Here is a 25363-nt window from a genome sequence, read left to right as displayed (position 1 = left end):
ATCCCTCCAAACTTTTCCTATTCATGGACATAGCCAAATGCCTTTTAAATGTTGTAATTGTACCCACACCTATCACGTACTCAGGAAGTTCATTCCACAGGGGAACAACTGTCTGCATGAAAAATTTGCCCCCCTCGTCTTTTTTTTAAATATCTCTCTTCCCTCCTTAAAAATATGCTCCCTAGTCTTGATAGCAACCCCACCAACCCCCACCCCGCCACCATCCCAGGGAAATGGCAACTATCATTATCCTTAACTATACTTCTCGTAATTGTATAAACTTCCATAAAATCACCCAAATCTTAGAAAACCTTCTTTACTGCTTACTATGTCACCAACTTTGGTGTCATCCACAAACTTGTTAATCATGCTTTCAATATTCACATCCAAGTCATTGATATAAATGACAAACAGAACAGATTCCAAAAGCTTTTGAGTGCACATCTATTCGCTGCAGTGTGGTTGATGTGTGAATAACCGTGGGTCAGGTACCTAATTGTTACTGGAGCTGGCTTTCTGTGGCTGTTTAATTCAGCCATGGAATTAGCATCCTGCTTTGGTTTGTCTGATCTATTGCAGAGAGTGTGATTGATGACTTTCTGCGTCTGTCTGTGGTGGGTTTTCTATTTAAAGGAATCCTTGCTGCGGTCAGAATGGCTCCATTAAAAATTGTTTCCTGAAATGTTCAAAGCATGCAAAGGTCACTTTTTGATTTTCTGACATTTCCATGGAGCTCCTGCTGTGGGCTGTGACGATAAAGGTAGCCTGTCAGAACAAACAGCCACATGTGGAAGTGTCTGATCCAATAGGAATGGACTCCCTCTTACATGGATACAGTGTCACAAGATGTTTAAATATCTCAATGGCTGGAAAGCTGGGTATCACTTTCAGGTGCTGAACCCCACTCTGATTTCCACACCATTCTGATACGCAGCACTGATACATCCTGCAACTCTACTCATTCCTCTATTCATGGCCCCTCCTCGTCTCTCCATCTGAACAGCCAACACTGACACTCACCCACACCTTAATGGCACCTCGTCCACATACTGACTCTTCATGGATCTTGACATTCTGTCCTCTCCACTGATGCTAGTCCTTCCGAAGGCACAAGGAGGAGCTGGGGCATGTGCAAAAAATTTGGGAGGAGCGTATTGCCAACATGAGGCAGAAACTGGGCTTTTGGTAGCACTACTCACTATCTAGTGTGGGTGAAAATCTGGTCATCACGTGTGAAGTGAGCGGAGATAATAGGAACTGCAGACACTGGAGAATCCAGAGTAACAAAGTGTGGGGCTGGATGAACACAGCAGGCCAAGCAGCATCTTAGGAGCACAAAAGCTGACGTTTCAGGCTTAGACCCTTCATCAGAAAAAAAGTGTGAAGTGTGAAGTATTGTCTCTGTTGTATGTGGTGCAGGTCTGGCCCATTTCCCAAGCTTGCACCATTGCAGTCACCCGAGCCATTCTCCCCTTCATCTGGACATCTACATTGGACTGCGTCTGTGGGGACACCTTGTACAAAGCTCTGAATAAGTTGAGGGGAGGAACTTACCCATTGCCACCCTGTGCTAATGGCCATCTCTGTGTGTGGCTACGTCAAGCTGTGCTTAGTCCCTCTGTACTCAAACACCAAGCATCACTATGCATTGAAGTTCTACCTGTCCACAGTGTTGTGAAAAATGGGACTGGCTTCATTACCACAAAACAATGCAAAAAGTTGGCCCATTCCCTATCATCTGGCCTTCATGGAGAAATTTGTAAAGAGAACCACCTTTAACCACAAGTCCATCAGGAAATGGTCAGCACATAGTGTGCTTGAGACCCTGATGGCAAAGGAGAAGGTGGACCCTGAGCAGACAGTCAGAACCATTTGGCACCGTCAGAAGCACGAAGACATTCTTGGCTGGTGGTGAAAAGGGCACTACCTGTGAGGTGCTTCATGGGCGTCTGGACTCTGTGCATTGCCACATGCTGCCCGCAATGTGGCTGTGGGGAGTATGAGACTGTCGTACATCTCCTTCTGGAATGTGTCTTTGCAAAGAAAGTCTGAAAGGAGATGCAGTGTATGTTTTTGTGGAGTTCATTCCAAGAAGCTGTGTGACGCAGAACACAGACGGCCTGTTCCCTTGAATGCACATCAGGACAAATATCGACTGCGCCTGGAGGACCGTCAACTCAGTGAAAGATGCTGTTTGGTCGACCGAAACTTGTTAGCCTTCCAGAGCAAGGAGATGACCTTGATTGAGTGCTGCAGGTTGGCACTTTCTGAGGCCCAGGACCATGTGCTGAGGGATGCACTAAAACTTGGGGTAGCTACTGCCAAAGCACAATAGGGAAAGACCATTGCCAAAGGTCTTTCTGCTAAAGTCAAAGGGAGGTCTCTTCAGTGCCTCAAATATAATCTTGTACAAATAAGAAATACCTTGAATTTGTTTGTTCTCCATATGTAAGGACTGTGTACAGAATCAAATTACACTTGTGACTATATATATCTTTAAATTTATAAATCTTAATGTATATGTGTGTAAAGATTTATACAAAAACGGTACATTTTTGAAGTTTAGAAAAGGGTAGCATAATGTAGAGTAAAGAAAAAGAAACAGTTTAGAAACACCAGGGGATTCACGTTTGGTGTTTATAACAATGTAATTGCCTTATTAGAGAATCTAACCAACTCCCTTGACATTAACATAACTGTACCTCCCAATACCAACAGCCTGGTGCTACCATTGATGAGAAGCTGAACTGCACCAGGTATGTAAATACTGCGACTACAGAGTGAGTCAGAGATGAGGAATTCTGAGGTGGATAACTCAGCTCCTGACTTCCCAGAGCCTGACCAGAAAATACAAGGGACAACTTGAGTGTAATGGAATGTTTTTCGCTGTCTTGGATGAGTGCAGTTCCAGCAGAACTTAAGAAGCTTGATACCATCCAGGGAAAAGCAGCCCGCTTATTCGGCACTCTGTCCGCCATGTTGACCACCCCTCTCCCTCTACCAACTAGGCACAGTGGCAGCCATGTGTACAAAATACATCATGCACTGCAGCTAATTACCAAAGCTTCTTTACAGCATCTTCCAAATTGCGATCTCTACCACTCAGAAGGACAAAGGCAGCCCATACATGGGGACACCACCAGCTGCACACCACACACTTCCGAGCCAGAATATTGTATCACTGTGCCTTCATTGGCATGGGCCCAGAATCATTTGTTATCTGTTCTATGGGTTAATTCTCCGCCCCCAAGTACTGCAATGGCTCCATAAGGCAGCCTACCGCCACATTCTCAAAGGTAGTGAGGAATGCTCAATAAGTGCTCGGCCAATCAGTGATACTCACATTTCGTGAAAGAATTTTGCTTCTAAATTTGAAAATGGATATGAAACATGCACATTATTTGAAGCCATTACAATCCAGTCAGCTCCATTGTTGCCTCCCACCTTATTCATGGACATGGAAAGCAGTGTGACGAGTGTGGAAGATGAGTAAAGGCATGAATGAAGTTTGGGTTGGGGTGTAGATTTGTGACTGGTTACAGGGATTTGTGATAATGTTTCATTTTCTGAAGAAGGGTCTCAACCCGAAACGTCAAACTTTCCTGCTGCTCTGATGCTGCCTGGCCTGCTGTGTTCATCCAGCTTCACACCGTGTTATCTCAGATTCTCCAGCATCAGCAGTTCCCACTATCTCTCTGCAGGGATTTGTGTTGGGTTTGGGTTGATGAGGGTAGTGGGTTCAACATTGTTGTGGCATAAAGCGTCACACCCAGTTTCTCTGAGTGTGGAGTTCATTGCAGCTTCTTTGTCAGCCAATTGAGCTGGTGGCACCCTGGTGACCTCTGGGAGTCGTTCTCACCTCCTGCTCCTCCACATTTTCCAAATCATCTTTTGGAGAGCATTGAACGATGTCCACTTTCCTTCAGTCCTCTCTGTAGCACAGTTTGCAGAAAGGACAGGAGAGCACAACAATCCTGGATCCTTACTGGTACACAACCCCTGATCTATCCAAATACATAAATCACATCTTACTCATAGCTTGATTCAAAAGGGAGCACCCTGTGACTGTTGTACCCAGTGACTCCAGCTCCTTTCATAGTAGTCAGTGAAAGCGATAATACCTGGTGTCATCAGTCATGTGCTTAGAGGGCTGGCCATGTCTTCAACTAGTCCTCTGCTTGGAGGTGCAAAGATCTGTGATGGATGTTACTTGTTCAAAACAAAGCCATTGTTCACCTTCAGGATATTGATACGGACATACTGATAACTGTCTCAGGGTCACACAGCAGCTGAACACTGCTGGTGTGGAATCCCATTCCAACTGACAAATCCTGTTGATTGATCTGGGATAACCTTGCTTACTGCATGCGTGCAGTCTGTGATGCTGTGTATCTGTGAGAATTCAGAAACTGAAGCAAACCTGAGAGCCCTATGAATCTCACTGACTTCATCAGCAGCAAAATGGATTTGATCAGCTGCCGTGGCAAACAGATCTGCAGGGACATGTGCCTTAGATCTTCTTGGGACTATAGTTTGTAAAATCCTGGAAGGAGCCAGGGGCAAAAGTAACCTTAATGGCATGAATGGTCAGTGACCCACCAGTTCAATAGGAACAACGTCTTATTTCAGATATCAGCAATAACCTGCTGTGAAAACCTGAGCCCTTCTCCTGCTTTCTCCCCATAAGCTTTCATCTCCTGACTAAATCAGTGAACTATCTATCTTTGTCTGAAATACTTTCACTGACTTGGCTTCCACAACCTTCCATAGATTCACCACTGCCTGGCTGAAAAAAATCCCTCCTCATGTCTGTTCTAAAAGGTCATACCTTCACTCTGAGGCTCTGCCCTCAGGTCCTAGCCTCCCTTGCTACTGGAAACGTCTTCTCCATGTCCGCTCCTTCCAGGCCTTTTAGTATTTTGTAAATTTCAAAGAGATTCTCTGTCACCCATCTAAACTCCATTGACTATAAACCCAGAGTCCTCAATGACAAGATGTTCCTCATCTGAAGTCAGTCTAATGCTGCATGAGTTATTTACATGTTACTGGGAAGCGGAAATCAAGGTGAGAAGAGTTGAGGGAGGAAATATTATTTCTTTCATTCTGGAAAGCCTCAATAAAACAAGGAAAGCACACTGGCAGAAAAAGCCTTGTGAGCAAAGGCCTTTCACCTAGATAAGAAACAGCTGTACAATTCGTATTTAAGGGCTTTCCAGCCTGTCAATTTCACATGGCCGTCAGTCCTGCTGGCAATAGTCCTGCCTTTGGTGACCCTGGCTAGTTCATACAGCTGCAGAAACCCATATGCTGGATGCTGAAGTTAGAACACTGGGTTAAATGTCAGATCCAATTTCCTCTTTCCATAATCATGTTATGTACTAGGTATTTTTGCTGGGGCTTTCTGTGTACCTTCCAACATGGTGTGACAGAAACCGAAGGGAGCAGGATCTTGTCGGATTGCTGACGTGCTACAATTTCTTGGCGATATAACCCCTTGGCCACTCTCAATCCCCACCCCCTCTTAACAGCTAAACTTTGCGTTGATGGCGATGAAGGGAAGGTGAGGTGAGTTTCATTCCATATTGCATACAATTGGAGTGCTGGATTTTTGGGACTGTGGGATACTTGTCCTGTAACTGAATAACCAATGCAAAAGGAAACGATTGCCATTTAATTCAGTGGGCTTTCCTGAATAGAAGCAATATGAAGCTTTCACTGGCTTTCCAGCAACGTATCGCATCCATTACACAGTGCCCGAGATAATGGGAACTGCAGATGCTGAAGAATCCAAGATAACAAAGTGTGGAGCTGGATGAACACAGCAGGCCAAGCAGCATTTCAGGAGCACAAAAGCTGACGTTTCAGGCCTAGACCCTTCATCAGAGAGGGGGATGGGGAGAGGGAACTGGAATAATTAGGGAGTGGGGGAGGCCGACCGAAGATGGAGAGAAAACAAGATAGGTAGAGAGGAGAGTATAGGTGAGGAGGTAGGGAGGGGATAGGTCAGTCCAGGGAAGATGGACAGGTCAAGGAGGCAGGATGAGGTGGTAGGTAGGAAATGGAGGTGCGGCTTGAGGTGGGAGGAAGGGATGGGTGAGAGAAAGAACAGGTTAGGGAAGCAGAGACAGGCTGGGCTGGTTTTGTGATGCAGTGGGGGGAGGGGACGAGCTGGGCTGGTTTCGTGATGCAGTGGGTGGAGGAGGGGAAGAACTGGTGTGGTTTTGGGATGCAGTGGGGGAAGGGGAGATTTTGAAGCTTGTGAAGTCCACATTGATGCCATTGGGCTGCAGGGTTCCCAAGCGGAATATGAGTTGCTGTTCCTGCAACCTTCGGGTGGCATCATTGTGGCACTGCAGGAGGCCCATGATGGACATGTTGTCTGTGGAATGGGAGGGGGAGTTGAAACGGTTCGCGACTGGGAGGTGCAGTTGTTTGTTGCGAACTGAGTGGAGGTGTTCTGCAAAGCGATCCCCAAGCCTCCGCTTGGTTTTCCCAATGTAGAGGAAGCCACACCGGGTGCAATGGATACAATATACCACATTGGCAGATGTGCAGGTGAACATCTGCTTGATATGGAAGGTCATCTTGGGGCCTGGGATGGGGGTGAGGGAGGAGGTGTGGGGACAAGTGTAACATTTCCTGCGGTTGCAGGGGAAGGTGCCAGGTGTGGTGGGGTTGGAGGGGAGTGTGGAGCGGACAAGGGAGTCGTGGAGAGAGTGGTCACTCCGGAAGGCAAGATTCCGCTTGGGAATCCTGCAGCCCAATGGCATCAATGTGGACTTCACAAGCTTCGAAATCTCCCCTTCCCCCACTGCATCCCAAAACCAGCCCAGTTCTTCCCCTCCTCCCCCCACTGCATCCCAAAACCAGCCCAGCCTGTCTCTGCTTCCCTAACCTGTTCTTCCTCTCACCCATCCCTTCCTCCCAACTCAAGCTGCACCTCCATTTCCTACCTACCACCTCATCCAGCCTCCTTGACCTGTCCGTCTTCCCTGGACTGACCTATCCCCTCCCTACCTCCTCACCTATACTCTTCTCTCTACCTATCTTGTTTTCTCTCCATCTTCGGTCCGCCTCCCCCTCTCTCCCTATTTATTCCAGTTCCCTCTCCCCATCCCCCTCTCTGATGAAGGGTCTAGGGCCGAAACGTCAGCTTTTGTGCTCCTGAGATGCTGCTTGGCCTGCTGTGTTCATCCAGTTCCACACTTTGTTATCATTACACAGTGTTTATTTGACCTAGACCAGTTAGCTATGCATGTATTAGAATATTGTCTTTTCATGTCACAAGTTTCTAAACATAACCCAGTTTATTGTTCAAAAAGTAAAATAAATTCACATCTGCAATGAAGACTTGGAGACTTGCTTCATTTGACGAAACAGATAAATGTATAGTACAGAACTAAATTCATCTTTCCAATTGTAGTCTAAAAGATTAAGATGTTGGCATTTAAAAAACACAGTAAATTATAATTTAAAATGATTTTCCATTGTTCAGCAAATGGCGTCACCTCAAATTCTTATTTGATTAACAAGATGCTTGATTGTTTCCTGTATTTCACTATCAATATCAATAAACGTTAGCTCAAAAAATTTTGCTGTTGTTATCGCTGTCAGTGAGCCTCTTAACTATACCAACTTAATAGTAGTTCATGTTTTGAAATCACTTCCTTTGGAAAATACACTCAAGTATACTTTAAGTTCCGAGAGAAAAAACACATTATGACCAATTTTAATCCATATGGGTTCTGAATGAGGTCACAACCTCTCCCATTCAAGTAGGGAGAGATTACAAATGCAGGGTACATGCATTGCAAATTAAAATGGACACATGGTCACATCTTAGAATTAGCAATTTTTCATTAATTATAAGAATACTTATTTTCAACTTGATCTTGCATTGACATATTCTTAATATGGTATTTACATTTAAAAAAACAAATGTTGGACAAGAAAGACCAGGGTTAGATTTTATTGTTATTTCTGCAGTGCACTTTGTATGTTGTTGGACGGCAAATCACCCAACCCAGCAATGATAAAGCAGAAGGCAAGTGGGTAGCAAGATTGGCATCAATCCACCAATAATAAAAAACAAAATGAACAATTGAGTTGGCCCTAATGATATGCCATAATATGGTTTGCGTGGGTAGGTGCATGAGAATTGAAAGGTTGTTTTGTTAAGCCATTGGGCTCAGAGGAGGGGAAGAAAAGTGGTTGGTCTGTCTTTCAGGAACTGCTGTGGGCACAAAATTGACACATCTTGCCTCCCCTCCCACATTCTAGAGGTGTTAACTTCTCTTTGTCACTGCATGCCTAAACACCAAAACCTACCTTGAGCCAAACTGCCACCTGTCTCTTGGTTTCCCCACTTAAAGGCTCTGATCTTCATGGGCCTGCTGTAGTCCCAGCACTGACCACTGCTCAGGCCTGACTGCTAGAGCTGTCGACCAATCTGATTGCTCCCAATTTTCCTCCATTTGATAGGCCCTTGACCTTTTAAGGCTATGAGGAGCATGTGACCATTATGGGACAGTTTTCTTAATATCCCTCCATTTCAGACCTCCCAAAGTTTTCTTCTGGGTGGGGGTGACAGGGAAGGGGTACCAGTGGAGAGCACCTCCCCACCCACCCCTCTCCTTAGAATTCAGCCCCAGGGTCCACTTGATTTACCTTCTACCTTGTGTAGTCTCATTGGTACAAAGTTTGGAGTAGTTTACTAATAATAACAATCAATCTAGGGCAGTTGTCTGTATAAAACCCAGAAATTGCAGCCCCCTCCAAAGAAATTACTGGGAAGCTTTGGAAATCTTGGTTCCATAGTTATTTTTCTCTCCTGAGCACGCTACATTTATGGCAATCACATACAGCGTACCTCAACTTATTCATGTACTGTATAACTAAATGATATGTTTTGGAAGGAAAATATCTAATTTTGTGAGGGTTCTGTGAGGTATTGTTATATATTTTAATACTTAAGAGCAAGAAGGAAGAATAATTAAATCTGGTCGTTGAGTGACCCTCCTACAGTTTGAAAAGTACTTTCAAGTGGTGTCACTTTTCCTGCACAACTCAGAGGAATTTTTTTATTGTTTATTTGTGTCAACTTCTAATAGGTCTGCAATGCTTTACTAGTTTTCAGTGTTGGATGTTCATTAAATGCTGTTGCTGATATACGTTCTCCTTGGTTAATTCACATATTTGAATCAAAAGTTATGTGGCACTTCATCATCATAAGATGTGTTGCATCTTAACACTGAGATTGAGACTTGTTCTGGGCTGTCAAACTTCACTTAGCCCATAGGAATGAGTATAAAGAAGTAGATACCAGTGCTGGGCATGACCCTTCAATATCTTCCACATTAAGTGGATTCAGTGTAAGGACCATGTAATGGATGGGTGTGTAGTTGGATGTCACATCATTCTGTAAAAAGCCGAGACAGCAGCTCAGAGAGCGAGCCATCTTATGCCTGTGACATGAATTTGGACTTTAATTTCAAGAATGAAGGAACAGTATTGAACACTGTAACTGTAGCTATCCTTCCAATCACACTTCATTCTCCATATAATTTTATATTCTTACTTTTCAAATGTTTGCATTTTTTGCTTGGCTTTGGACCTGCACCCCAGCTGGCCACTCTATTCTAACCAGCTGCAGTCTTTTGGGTTCTTTCTTAAATTGGTTCTGTCTGCTTTCTTTTTGTCACCTGCAAGCAATGACAACATAGAACATAGAAAAGTACAGCACAGTACAGGCCCTTCGGCCCACAATGTTGTGCCGTGGAATAATCCTAATCCAAAAATAAAATAACCTAACCTACATTCTCCTCAATTCACTGCTGGCCATGTGCATGTCCAGCAGTCGCTTCAATGTCACTAATGAATCTGCTTCCACGACTACCGCTGGCAAAGTATTCCATGTGCTCACAACTCTCTGGGCTCATCTCCAAATCACTAAACATTGAAAATACAAATTCAGCAAAAGGTTCTCCAGCATAATACACTTGGGAGGCATGTAATGTATGTGGGGTATGGGAGATATGATGGAGCATGAGGTGTCATGAGGATGTTGGGATGTTATGCAGGAGTCAGTGAAAGGGTGAGATAGATGACAGTTTGGAATCCCAGCAACCACGATGAAGCTGGCAAGGGGCAGGAATGCTGAATGCAAGCTCGCTCCTTGCACACTAACCCAGTGCTGGCAGAAATGACTGGAAACAAGAAAGAGATTGAAAACCCTAGAGTTGGGTGCTGCCTATTTTTAAAGGGCTTCCAAGATGGCCTAAATTGGCAAAAACCCAGCCTGTGAATTCTTCAGATAATTTAATTAAGTTGCTCTGTACAAATCCATGCTCATTAGCCCCACCTGGCCACACCTAAGATTCTCTCTCCACACATTCTCAAGTTTGCCCAATTGCTTTTCTTTAAAAATATTAATTTCAATCTTTTTAATGGCAATATATTAAGAAATTTGAATGTCAAAATTGGTCAGTTTTTTTCTGACAGTGGGACTTATGAGCTGCCCAAATCCCTCTTAAAGTAGAAATGAGGAGGAATCAAGTTTTATCGGCCCAACTCCCTTAACTGAGTGTGATTTTCTTTCAGCCCTGAAGGTTCCAGTTCCCTTGTCCCCATGGCAGCCAGAAGCCTTCCATAATTCACTGTCCCTTTCCTTAGGACAGCCTGACTAGGAAGAGAAGCTAAACTGCACCACATCCTGTTAGTGTCTGCTCTTTACCCTCTACTGAACACTCAGGCAGGCAATAGCATAGACTCTGTTCACCCCAGTGTTACCATTGAAGAACTGAAATGTGTTTGCAGCCGAACTCCATCACAGTTCGAATGGGCAGGTTGGAAGTTGTGATCCTGCAAAGGGCTTCCAGCCCGATGTATTTTTACTTTGCCAGTGCATTACTATGTGCATAATGTGTTTGGAAAGCATCTATGATACTATTATCTTTTATCCATCAATGATAATGAGAAACCAAATAATCACAGTCCATTCTGAAATCTAAATAACTGACAAACCTGCAAAGGTACGTTCTCCATACATCAAGGTTTACTGTATGATCTGTGAAATAGTACTAACAGTTAAATGAGAACATGGAAGACGAATTATTGGATGAGATCTTTGTCAGACAATTATATTCTATGACATAAACATACAGAACCAATGAACAATATGTATTGAGCAAAATTTGTAATATATGAAGCTGGCCACCTGGTATATTAGTTATCTACTTTGTTGGATTGTGAAAACACCAGAAATAATTAATCTCTTTTGATTATGTGTATATTTTTCTAATGCAGTTCAATGGATGTGTCAGTCAGTTTGAATAATGGGCAGTCATTCATCTCCAGTTCAGTCACCATCACTGCCACAACTTGCGTAAGTAAAGAAATTTATTCATTTACTCAGGCCATTCAAGCAGAAATCAAAACTGTGCGTGAAATAAAACATTACTTCAAAAGTTCATGTTCAAAACATAACCACAGTTCAGCTTAGCCATTTACTTTCACAATATTGCTATACAGCTCAATGTTAGTATAATATTCAAATGAATACAATTTGCTGCTTGTCTTCATCTGTTAAGATGTACATTAAAATCCAATGTAGTATTAGCATAATAAATAATAAATGTGAAAGTTACTTGGACCAATTTTTTGTAATTGAGCTCCGAACAAAATGTTAATTACAGGTTTGTAAGCTCTTAGAGCATGAGAGTAATGTGAAACACACATGATATTGTAAAATAGCCTTTTATCTTTTGAGGACATATTAAATTTATAAAGGTCAATAATGAAACCAACCTTATCCACATTTTATCCAGTATCTTCATGAAACAGGATAGACTATTAAATTCATGAGTCTCTTGGGCATCTAGAACAATTCACCAGATAATCATCAGATCTCTTATAGAATGTTATCTAGACTCCATATGTTAGCTTGCTCTCTCTGCACGGATGCTGCTTGATTTGCTGTGATTTCCAGTATTTTTTGTGTTCAGTACTGATTCCAGTATCTGCAGTAATTTTCTCCCCCACATTTAACTGTCATCCTGGTGTTACTGATTGTTATTTATATATTTATTTATATATTTTTGTTTTAATATAGCAGAAGATGTAGGAAATGTTTTGCAGGCCTATCAACATAAAGAGGACAGACTACCTAATGGTTACGTATGAAGCCTTCACCAGAATCTTAACCTCAAAATGAAAAAAAACCTGCTGAATATTAAAGAAGATAATGCCAGAAATGCAGGAGAAGTCAAGAATAAAAGAGAATCTTATTTTAGATTTAGACAACTTGGTTCAATTGAATCTCTTAATCAATAAAAAGAGTATAGAAACATTCTTAAGAAAGAAATCAGCAAGGCAAAGAAAGGATATAAGATAGCATTGGCAGGCAAAGTTAAGAATAATCCAAAGACATAAGTTAAGAACAAGAGGGTACCTAGAGAGAAGGTGTGGCCTCTTAAAGATCAAAGAGGCCATATTTGTGTTGAACCCTGTGAAATGGGAGAGATACCAAATGAATGTTTTGTGCCATTTTTTAATGTGGAGTAGGAAATGGAGTCTAGAGAAGGCAGAGAAATAAACTTTGATGTTTTAAAAGCAGTTCACATTACAGAAGAGGAAGTTCAGGAGGTCTTAATGAATATGAAGGTGGATAAATCCCTGGGACATGATCTAATGTATCCCAGAACATTGTGGGAAATAAAAGGAGTAAATTGTGAGACCCCTTGCAGAAATATTTGTATCATCTATAACTAAGGGTCAGGTGCCTGATGACTGGAGGATAGCTAATGTTGTACCTTTGTGTAAGAAAGATTGTAAGAAGAAACTGTGGAATTGTAGATCTATGAGTGTGACTTTGTTAGTGGGTAAAGTGTTGGAGGTGATTATAAAAGATAGGATTTATGGACATTTAGAGAAGCAAAAATTGATTAGGGATAGTCAGCATGGTTTTGGGCAAGGAAAATCGTGTCTCACAAACTTGATAGTGTTTTGAGGAAGCTACCAAAAAGATTGTTGATGGCAGTGCAGAACATTGTAGAATATTTGGATTTTAGTAAAGCCTTTGACAGGGTCCCACATGCTAGACTAATTAGCAAAGTTAGGTCGCATGAGACTCAGGGTGAGCTTGCTGATTGGATCGTAATCAGTTCAATGGCAAGAGACAGAGAATAATAGTGAAGCTGGATGAACGCAGCAGGCCAAGCAGCATCAGAGGAGCAGGAAAGTTTGACGTTTCGGGTCAGGACCGTTCTTCAGAAATTTCTGAAGAAGGGTCCCGACCCAAAACGTCAAACTTCCCTGCCCCTCTGATGCTGCTTGGCCTGCTGTGTCCATCCAGCTTCACACCGTGTAATCTCAGATTCTCCAACATCGGCAGTTCTTACTATCCCTGTAATAGTAGAGGGTTGCTTTTTGGACTGGAGGCCTGTGACCAGCGGTGTTCCACAGGGATCGGTTCTGGGTCCTGTTTTGTTTGTCATTTATATAAATGACTTGGATGAGAATATAGAAGGCATAGTCAGTAATTTTGCGGACAACACCAAAATTGGTGGCATAGCGGACAGGGAAAAAGGTCAATGGGCTGAAAAATGGCAGATGGATATCAATCTGGATAAATGTGAGGTATTGCACTTTGTTACAACATACAAGGGTAGGGCTTATACAATTAATGGCAGGGCCTTGGGTAATGTTGTAGAGCTTAGGGATGTATGCGTTCAGTTATATGTTGCTTTGAAGATGGCGTCACATATAGACAAAGTGGTTAATATAACTTTTGGCATGTTTGCCTTCATTGCTCAGTTCTTTGAAGTTTTTCAGGACATTGGTGAGGCCACTCCTTGAATACTGTGTCCAGTTTTGATTGCCCGGTTGTAGGAAGAATATTATCAAGCTGGAGAGGGTTCAGAAGAGATTTACCAGGATGTTACCGGGTATGGAAGGTTTGAGTTATGAAGAAAGGCTGGATAGGCTGGGATATTATTCACTGGAGGACAGGACGTTCAGAGGCAACCTGACAGAAGTTTATAAAATAGGGAGAGGTTTAGATAGAGTTAATGGTAGTTGTCTTTTCGTTAGATGGGGGCTTTCAATACAAGGGGGTGCAATTTTAGGGTGAGAGGCGATAGATTAAGAAGACAACATGAGAGACAAATATTTTACACAGAGGCAGGTTCATATGTGGAATGAACTTCCTGAGGAAGTGGTGGATGTGGGTACACTTATAACGTTTAAAAGACAATCGGATAGATAAATGAATAGGAAAGTTTTGGAGGGATAGGGGCCAGGACCAGACAGGTGGGACTTGTTTAGTTTGTGATTATATCTGTTTCTGTACTGTATGACTATAAGTCAGTGAAGAGAGAATAGCAAAGCAATTTTTTTAAATAGATCAAAACTAATTCACATATGCAGGATTAAAATCAATCCCCATGTTTCAGATTGACCTTCTATAAGAATCCTGAACTCATTTCTTTGTCGGCCATTTGAATGAAATCACATCAATGTTGAGATCAAATGGACTTTTTTTAACTTGCTAAGTTTGAATTAGTGATTGGATCAAAATAATGCGAAGTTTTTATCCATCACAACATTGATAATGTTTCATAGTTTTGTTCATGTAAAGCTGGAGGTAAAATAAAACTATGACAATTGATCAAAATGGCAATAATGCTTTGGCTACTTGCTAAAATCACATACGTTGCTGTTCATTTTCCTCAATCAACAGTTGGATTTTCTCCCCCAACATTTACTGCCCATTGCATTGCTCTCCCACTTTGTCATGTTAGTGTCTTTGTCGTACTTGAGAAAAATAATGAATAAAGAACCTGTCCGAGAACACAATATCTGACCAAGAAGTCTGTCACTTGGCATCAGAGTAACCACTATGTTGACTTAGATTTAAAATTAGGACTCTGTGTAGCTTTAAAAGGGAAAATTTATGACATGGAGAGTGTCTCTCTTTTTCCCTCTTCCCAACTCACCACTCCCACTTCCGACTGACTCCGATTGTGCGAGGCTCATTGATGCCGTACTCAGTGAAAGCTGACTCGATGCTTGGCAGTACTGTCAATGGCAATTAGACAGATGGGCTTTAGACTTTCTCTGATTTGTGTGGACAGCACATTTCTGAGGGTTGGTCTGCATCGTCAGGTACTTGCTTGTGTGAGAGTTGTACTGGGACAGTTTGGCTGGGAAAGAATCTAGCTCTGAACACAAGTATTTTGTGAATAGCTAAAATGTTGTTGGAAACCATTACCTCTCATGCCATCAGCTGATACTGGATATCATGTGGATTATTGGCTGAAGTCTGGTTTCCATGATTCTGGGGACCTCAGGAGGAGGCTGAGATGTATCATCCAAATGGTATTTCTGGCTGAAACTAGAGTCTAACACTTTGACGTTAACATTTATCATCATGTGCTGGGTTCCTGCATCATTGAGGATGGTAATACTTGTGAAACTACCTCTTCCAGTTTGTTGTTGAATTGTCAACCATTCCTTATGGAATGTGTTCGGATTGTAGAACTATTTTTGACCTTTTAATTGTGGTACCACTTTGCTCAGTCTATAGCGTTCTGCTTCAACTGTCCTGCTGCTTCACCATGTTGGTACCTCACTTTTTTAGTTATGCCTGTTGTTGCACCTGACATGTTGTCCTCAACTCCTCAATGAACTGCTTTGATCTTCTGGTAAAGACTTCACTTTAGTTGCCTTGTTCTATGTTGCTTTGATTTAACACTGTTTTTAATGATGTCAGTTTTCACGTATAGCACAGTGGATGTGTATTGTTGTTGTCACACACTGTGGAGGGGGTGATGGAACCTGAATATTGTCATCTTTGAGAAGGTCTTCTTGCTTTCAACCATCCCACTTGCCGAATATCCCCTTGCTAACTTTTTGCTCATCAAGTCTCTCACTTGCTCACCGTGCAGCATGCTCACCGTCCATTGCAGTGACTCTTTCACTCTCTGATCCTCCATTCCACTGACTCTCTACTCGACGACCCTCCTGAGAACATTTCCAATGTTTCAATAAGAACATACCTCATTCTTCTAGACTCTAAAAAAAAGGCCTAACCTGTTTTGTTGTTCTCAATGAAGGAATCCCTTCATCCCGTGAGTCAGCCCAGTGAATCTCTTTCGAACTGCCTCCAATGCCATTTGAGGAAGTTTTGCCAGATTTGAAACATTAACTCTGATTTCTCTTCACAGATACTGCGAAACTAGCTGAGCTTTTCAAGCAAATTCTGTGTTTGTTTCTGATTTACGGCACCTGCAGTTCTTTCGGTTTTTATTTAGGAAAACCCAAATATTTCTTCAAATTTTCTGACTTGAGGCCTGAAGATTGATAGTTACCTCACATAATATTTTTGTATAAAGTGATTATTTAATTAAAAATAGTATCCAATGCAAATACTTTCTGAAGATGTCCATTTTCAGACTTGCTAGACTTCGTGGTGGCCATATCTTTCCTTTTTTTAATCATTAATCTCCATTGATTTGTTATATTTCATGTTTAAAGTCTGGTTTCAAAACAATTTTGCACGAGGGGAATGAAATCGTTATCAGTTTTGAACCTATAGCATACATAAAGCTATATAACAATCATGTTTAGTGGGAGTTGTTTCTTCACAAAGCAATTAAATTCTCCATGATCTGAATGTCTATTTATTTTACACTGTAAACTTTCTTAACTTAATAGGGCACAGCTGTATTTAGCAGCCAAGTTTATGCACTGTGTACGACATGATATTAGATCCCTTTTTTCATAAGTTAGCACATTTTCGATTTTCTTCAGCAAAGCCGCAAGAATACACTATGTTCAAAATAATACTGTTATCTTGAACTCGTCCAGATGCTATATTCTGGCCTTCATGTTTTTGTACAGAGCCAGAAACGACTGTGCGTGCTGGACGCTTCTGTAGCTGACTGGCACCTTCCAAAACTGTCGGACTTTGTTACCTTAAAGGAAAACAGACATCCATTTGCATAGGTGGGGGAAGGAGCTATCTCACATACTTTATATTCTGTGTCTGATTCAGTGGCACTTGGTATGAGCCCAGTTCAGCAAAACATGTTCAATTAGGTAAAGAGAAAACATACTTGGATCTGCATACTTGCAGATTTTATTCCCTATGTTGTAAATGTGGTTACACTTCAAGAGTGTTGAATTGCTTAGGAAAATAATCTGGGAAGTAGTGATGTCATGAAAGGCGCTAGAGAAAGAAAATATTTACTGCTGCAGCAATTGTTTCTTTATGTCTGACCCATTTGAAGCAAGCGACTGGGCTTTGGCTATCTTGACTACCTTTTTCTGATTAGTGTAGCAAAGTTGAGAATATGTTTTAGATTTGCTAATAGCCATGGCAAAGAATATTCAATTGATCATGTACATGCTGTGCAACAGTTTTTCACGTTGAAGCCATTGGGCTGGGATAACGTGGTGCCATATTTTGCAATGATTTAGTAATAGCAATATTAGAAAAGGTATCCTTCTACAGAGTGGCATCCTGCAGCTCACTATTTGCTGATGCACTGGTAAACATGCAGATTGACACAGAAACATGGTCATGAAGGCTATAAATTCTCCTACTTGGTTTGAGAATTAGGCAAAACATTCTTGAAGCTCCTTTCTGAGTTCAGCACTTTTGCCGTTGAACTGTTCTGTGGCACCGCCATGATGAACATCGACAATGTCATGTTGTGATTTCAAGGTTGAGGGTGCCATGAGACTCAAAGTTGCTTCCCTCCCAACTGATTCTTTGTCCCAAGTTAAAGTTGCTCATTATTCTTCTCCTGAGTAGCACTGTGGGTTATGTAATCTTAACTATGAAAGCAAGGACTTGGAGACATTTAAATGTCCTATAAATTGATAACATCTTTCCCTTTCTGATCCAAGAACAGTTGGCTCCCACTATGTAATTCCTAAAAATCGCATATCAGCACAACTCGCTGATTGAGCCACTGAATTATACAGTGTTATGCTAGACTGTGGTGACATTCACATTCTCACAACATGATGAAACTTTAGAATATTTATCATTTGGGAACTTGAGATCTAAAGTTGAGGCAGATGATTTTTGTTTTTTGGTTCTTTGATGGTAATTTGTCTTTTTTAAAGTGGCAGAATATCATCTATTTGTTAAGTTGGTTAAAACAACATTTCTAAGAAATCATGTGACATAACCTAATATAAGTGGCGAAAATTTCTGGGGAGCTTAATGCTGAAATGGTTATCAAGTTGAGCCTTGGTATTTGGAGGAAAGAGGGCCAAAAGGAGATTCAGTTCAGAAGAAAAGTTCCTTCCTGGCAGATGTTTATTGAGAGGATGATATATGTAAATGATTGTTCCTTAGACCTGGGCACATTGCGAGAGATTTTCACAGTCCTATGGAAATTATTTTGGAGGTCAGTTATCTGCATATTTAGAAGCAGCATTTTGGGTGGTCTCTGGGCAGATTTCTAGGAGGCTGACGTGAATGATATTGGCCCCGTGCTCTTCCAAAAAGCAAGCAGACCTTTTTTCATTGAGGAAGGCATATTTTGAGCATCACACAGGACGATCACGTTTCAGGAGCATGGGAACTTAGTGCAATAGGCCCAAGCTGCACAACAATTAAGGACTTTAGTCAGTTCCTGCCGGTCATTCCCAGTTCTCATGCTTAACCTTGCAGATGGCAACCAGTTCATCGACACACAGCTTTCCGTGATACAATGGCAGCCACTCCCATCCCATCAAAGGTGCCTCCAATTTGCTGCTGACACTTCTCCTGGCCCCTCACCCACATTTTGAAGGTGGCCAGCCATAGGCTCCACTGAATGTACCTCCTGATTGTGAAATCTGTCCAATTGGACAAGGCTCTTAAAAAGAATCCCTGAACTGACTTCCTTTCTAAATGGTTCTAATTAAGAAGTGTTTCTACTCGTATGTTTCCTAGGTACTTACCAAACTTTCTACCATGGTTTCCTTTGTACTATTTTTGAGTGGTATATTCTTATAGCACAGCTGCTTATGAATCATAAGGTGGGATTTTCCATTGGTGACATAAGTGATGAAATTCACCATTTCTCTTGAAATGCTCATCACTTTTGGTTGAAGTCATGCTGGACAGTTGTGTCTACAGAACACAGAAAACAGGAACCAATGTTGTAAGAAGTCAAATGAATAAATATATAAGCATTTGTGAAGAAGCAACACTGTCACATTAAGGAAGTCCTGTAGGTAATTTTCTACATTAGCTCTACAAACGTATGCATCAATGTATCTTCATTTCCTTTACTCGGGTGAGTCAGTTGGAGTCAGCATAAACCACCCAATCTGTTGAAGTAAGTTTAAAACAAACTAACCAGAAACTCAGGGAATCCAATCACCACTGATCATCTTTAACAGGAGAGAGGCAGTTGTTCACATCCAATTTAAAAACCTTCAGTCAATCAGCACTTTGTAATGAAATTCAAATTTTGGCTTTATGTAATCTGTCCAGTTTAAGAGGATTGAGCTTTAAAATCAGAGTGGGAAATACCGCTTCCTGGTCAAATTCAGTTTTATTCCCCTGTAAACAAGGACAGAAAGCCAATTCAGGCTGAATGAAGGTATTTCCTGCGTCAGTCCCAGCCCACAAGATATAACTTTAGTAGCCCTGCCATTATGCATCATGTAGTACAGTGAATTCTGTTATAACACAGATCCCAGGGTCTAAAAGATTACACCACGTTATAGCTGTTCCATAGATAGACAATCCCATACAGGAACATGAGAAATAAGAAACATGAGTTTTCTTTAAAGATAACGATTGATTACAGTATTTAAAATATAATTTATTTCAAAGAACTATAACTTAAAATCATATTTACTTCTCCAGTATTTCCTTTCATTTATTGATAAAATTAACAATACATTGCAGTATATTCCAGTTCCAAATCATATTTCAATTGTCAGTTGCTTTCTTCTGTACCTGCTACTGTGTTTGTTTCTTCTTGATGGCACCTTGCATTATTTACCTGGATTGGGTGATCTGACTGAGCTTTGGAGTGTGAGAGAGAGATAGCGGGAACTGCAGATGCTGGAGAATCCAAGATAACAAAGTGTGGAGCTGGATGAACACAGCAGGCCAAGCAGCAGCTCAGGAGTATAAGGTTACCAGCTAGGCCAGGTAGTTGGAAAGCGCAGTTACAGCACTCTATGCGTGTTCTCTTTGTACCCTTGCTCAGACCCATCTTTTCACTGTCTGTGCTTGGTGTAGGAGTTTCTCAACTGTGAGGATCATAGCCATAAGCATGCTACTTCCATCTCATCCCACTTTTACGACCTGTTCAGGAGGGTGAGTTGCCTATCCAACTGGTCCTGAAGGTTAGCTGCAGGGGCCTTCAACCTCTGCTTGACCAAAGCCAAATAATCTTTCATCATCCTCATCCTCATCATCCTTGGTTGGAGCTGAGAAGGGTTTTGCTACCGACTTCCAGCTTGTTTTGGCAACGTGCATGATACCCTTCAATGTGAAAAGCTTCGGATTATATAAATGATAGATTCGCTGAGGGGAGCTCTTCCCTGGAGAAGCTATCTTCTGTGGCACTTCTTCACAAATTCGCAATAACACCTTGGTCCAGAGGTTGATTTTTATTTGTTGTGTTCTTGTGGTTGGTCCGGACTTTGATGTTTTCACCACTTGTCCTCAGGACTGGTGGAGGCGTGATTGGTTGGAAAGGTTTCCAGCAGGAGGACATCTTTCACTTGTATTCTCTTTGAAATCAAGTGCCTCCTAATACTGGGCAGAAAATACTTAGTAGAACAAATCCTTGAATATCATTTCTACCGTCCATGCCTCATTATTGCTCCACTCCTATTTCTAGTAGCGAGTTCATATTCAGAAGATCAGGTCCAGATTTCCTGGACTTCCCAATCATCAACAACATTAGCTTGTGTTTTGCGGGTCCTCTAAAGCTGACAGGATTATCACTTAGTTCCTGAACTGCTTAAATCCTCAACTCTTGGCTGCAAGGGTGATATCAGGCAGAATCTTACAAAATAATCCTATCTCAGCTGCAATATTCACTTCCTCCAAGTAAGCTTTCATTCCAGGGCGTAGGTGGTAGCTGCAGCTCCATCTGTTGATGTTATCTCTGCAGAGGTCTTGAATTGTTGGATCTCGTGTCACCTCTTGAATCTGTTGAGCCAGCCATGACTGACCAGAAACTCAGTCCAATGCTGTATTTCTCTGACAGTGTCCTCACCATGGGTTCGGAGCTGAGTGTTCCTTATGCCTGGTGTTTTTATAAGCTAGTTCTGTACATTAGATTCGAGCTTGGAATCGCTGATTATATCTGCTCTCTTCCTAGCTTCTCCTTCAGTGTCACCGGAAGTGCGCGTAAATAACCTCAGCTTGTCCTTGCTTTTGAGCTATCCTCACAATGTGAAGTCCACTACACCAGTGTCTTCTCAGATCTTAGCCTGCAATTGCCATAACGTGCCATTCTTACTCATCCCAACTTTATATCAATCTTGTAACACATCACTCTTACCCATTTTAATATTGCAGAACAACTTTTCTTATCCAGTTGTGTTTAAACAAACATCTGAGGCTAATTATCATTAATTTTGTGATAACTACCATGAATGCTGCTGAGATGAGGTGATAATGGCGAGACGGGTTGAAAACACCACATTAATCTTGTGATCAAGGCATGAGTTATGTATTTCAATTAAGTGTCTTTTTATTCACATTTTTTCAACAATTTGAAACCTCTGCCTTGTATCCATCATCACTGTACTGGACACTCACTGTATTTTCCTTTCAAAACAATACACACAATATTTCCATTGCATTTTAGCTGTAATGTAGTCAAATTTCTGCGTCAGAATTTTCACCAAAAAAGGAAGATCCATTATAATTGTTTGCAAATATGAGGAATAGCTTGTCCATTAACTAGAGATACATTGTAATTTGCTTGAAGGCAAGTACAGAAATTGATAGTATTAAAAAGCACCTCAGTTCATTCGCATCATTTACCAAGGCTAAACTAAAGGATGAGGTTGTATGTGCCAAGTAAGGTGACAGCTAACTTGTTCGACACATACTTCACAGCTTTTGGGACGCACTAGTGACAGGTTTCTGCTAACTTGAAAACAGAAATTGCTGGAAAAACACAGCAGGTCTGGCAGCATCTGTGGAGTGAAAGCAGAGTTAATGTTTCAGGTCCAGTGACCCTTCTGCAGAACTGATGCTGCCTGACTGGCAAAGTTTTGTTTCTGATTTCCAGCAACTGTAGTTCTTTCGTATTCTTTTTTGTGTCTGCTAACTGTGAAAATATTTCTGCATTTCCTAGATAATGATAATAACAAGACATTTCAGAAGCACTTTATTGGCTTAGGTATTACATAAATGCAAGTCTTTCTTTTCTAGCCATTGTCCCTGTTTTGCAAGAGAAGCAACTGGAAATTGACACAGAACACAGAACACAGAACACAGAACACAGAACACAGAACATAGAACATTACAGCACAGTACAGGCCCTTCGGCCCTCGATGTTGTACCAACCTGTCATACCGATCTCAAGCCCATCTAACCTACACTATTCCATGTATGTCCATATGCTTATCCAATGACGACTTAAATGTACCTAAAGTTGGCGAATCTAATACCGTTGCAGGCAAAGCGTTCCATTCCCTTACTACTCTCTGAGTAAAGAAACTACCTCTGACATCTGTCCTATATCTTTCACCCCTCAATTTAAAGCTATGCCCCCTTGTGCTCGCCTTCACCGTCCTAGGAAAAAGGGTCTCCCTATCCACCCTATCTAACCCTCTGATTATTTTATATGTCTCAATTAAGTCACCTCTCAACCTTCTTCTCTCTAATGAAAACAGCCTCAAGTCCCTCAGCCTTTCCTCATAAGACCTTCCCTCCATACCAGGCAACATCCTAGTAAATCTCCTCTGCACCCTTTCCAAAGCTTCCACATCCTTCTTCTAATGCGGTGACCAGAACTGTACACAATACTCCAAGTGCGGCCGCACCAGAGTTTTGTCCAGCTGCAGCATAACCTCTTGGTTCCAGAACTCGATCCCTCTATTAATAAAAGCTAAAACACTGTATGCCTTCTTAACAGCCCTGTCAACCTGGGTGGCAACTTTCAAGGATCTGTGTACATGGACACTGAGATCTCTCTGCTCATTTACACTACCAAGAATCTTACCATTAGCCTAGTACTTTGCCTTCCGGTTACTCCTACTAAAGTGCATCACCTCGCACTTGCCTGCATTAAACTCCATTTGCCACCTCTCAGCCCAGCTCTGCAGCTTACCTATGTTTTTCTCAAACAACAATAGTTAGGGTGTGGAAAACATGGCCTTCAGTGTGGCTTTGGGTGATTGTTTGCATGGAAGCACTAAGCAGAATTACAGGGAAAAAGCAGGAGATGGGCACAATATTAAAATACTCAGAGAAACTGTGCAGATATGATGGACCAAATGGTATCCTTCTGTCCCATAACACTTCTATGATTCTGTGACTGTCTTAGAAACTATTCTCGCAGGAAGTTGTTTCACTCTACACCTAACCGTTAAATGTTGTAGCGATTATAATCTGCTTTCCTCCAAAAGTGAGATAAGTTCTGTTCAGCATGTTCTATTTTGTGCTGACAGACAGGAAGCTCTGTTGCACTCAAGCTTTGGGGAGAAAAATAATTGTAGCAATCAATGTGATATTTATAAATGGCACCAATTGCTGTTTTTCATTATTTCTTAAGCTTGCATTTCTAAGTGTTATCTCTCTAGCACCAGTGTAAGAGTCATTTATTTTCTGTTATGCTGTTCTGATTTTTTTTACAACAACTTAAAGCGATTGGAATTTAAATTCAATGTAACAAACATGTTCACAATGTGTGTAATGCTTAAAAATGCATTAAAATAAAGCCTACTCACTTCTGCTTTCTTTCAGTCTGATGGTACAGCTGTAATCATCGCCATATTCACTATCCTTATGCTAATTGGACTCGCATTGCTCTGGTGGTTCTGGCCTCTCTGCTGCATGGTGGTGAGTATTAGTAAATTCACTTTGAGACAGTGTGTGAATTGTAAAACAAATTTGACTTTCACCAAGAGTACTCAAAAGTGTAAAGCAGGTTAAACTGAATGTCCAATCTACACTGGATTTTTATCTATGACACATTTAGGGGTAGGTGACAGGCGAGTGGTATTATTGCTGGATTATTAATCCAGTCACCCAGCTAATGTTCTGGGGAGAGATAATGGGAACTGCAGATGCTGGAGAATCCGAGGTAACAAAGTGTGGGGCTGGATGAACAAAGCAGGCCAAGCAGCATCTCAGGAGCACAAAAGCTGACGTTTCGGGCCTAGACCCTTCATCAGAAAAGGGGGATGGGGAGAGGATTCTGAAATAAATAGGGAGGGGGGGAGAAGGCGGACTGAAGATAGATAGAGGAGAAGATAGGTGCAGAGGAGAGTATGGGTGGGGAGGTAGGGAGGGGATAGGTCAAATGTTGTGAGAAACCTCCTTCTTCAGGGAAGGAAAATGCTATCCTTACCTGGTCTGGCCTATGTGTGGCTTCAGACCACAGCAATGTTGTTGACTCTTTAACTGTCGTCTGGATAATTAGGGATTGGCAATGAATGCTGCCTAGCCAGTGACGCTGTTATCCCGCAAATGAATAGAAATAATGAATCAAAGTTGAAAAAGTTCAGAAAACATATGGTGTAACTGTTTTCATACTTTTATCAGTTGTAGTCAAAGCCAAGACAACAAAGTGTTGGGCTGGATGAACACAGCAGGCCAAGCAGCATCTTAGGAGCACAAAAGCTGCCGCTTCGGGCCTGGACCCTTCATTAGAAAAGGAGGTACTAAGATGCTGCTTGGCCTGCTGTGTTCATCCAGCCCCAGACTTTGTTACCTTGGATTCTCCAGCATCTGCAGATCCCGTTATCTCTGTAGCCAAAGCCAATTCTGAATAGCACACATTTCTACATCATCCTTGATAGAACATTGTTCTTCTGCAGTTAGATTCATTGTCTAATATGCTGCAGTTCCCTTGGTCTACTTTGCTTCAGATTCTATAGTTTTATGTTCAAACCAGCAATGAATAGAAGTGAGCTTGGGAACTGCTAGGATAAACACCAGAAAAAAATGACAGTGCACAACTTTACGCTTATTCAGATGTAAAAGAATTTAGATGGTGATTAGTTTACCAATATATAATGTAAAGAACTCATCAGCCAGAGCTTGTGAAATTTTAATCATGATATTTAATGTTTGAATGTCATACCTGAAGGAGTGAAGGAAGCAGTTTCTGCGATAACTTTCAAAAGAGAATTGGATATGCATTTGGAAAGGACAGAA

The 25363-nt window shown here is 41.6% G+C and overlaps 1 protein-coding gene across 1 annotated transcript in view; it reads left to right on the top strand.

Moving 5' to 3' along the window:
* antxr2a (ANTXR cell adhesion molecule 2a) overlaps nt 1–25363 on the top strand; it is a 221671-nt gene that overhangs the window by 91122 nt on the left and 105186 nt on the right. The window contains exons 11-12 of the mRNA XM_048540764.2: nt 11305–11383; nt 23948–24043. Coding sequence (XP_048396721.1) covers nt 11305–11383; nt 23948–24043 — 175 coding nt within the window. The remainder of the gene's footprint in view (nt 1–11304; nt 11384–23947; nt 24044–25363) is intronic.

Source organism: Stegostoma tigrinum, chromosome 1 (assembly GCF_030684315.1).
Source record: "Stegostoma tigrinum isolate sSteTig4 chromosome 1, sSteTig4.hap1, whole genome shotgun sequence".
Taxonomy (NCBI): domain Eukaryota; kingdom Metazoa; phylum Chordata; class Chondrichthyes; order Orectolobiformes; family Stegostomatidae; genus Stegostoma; species Stegostoma tigrinum.
The sequence above is the reverse complement of the archived record's forward strand: the minus strand, read 5'-3'. Positions and strand labels throughout refer to the sequence as shown.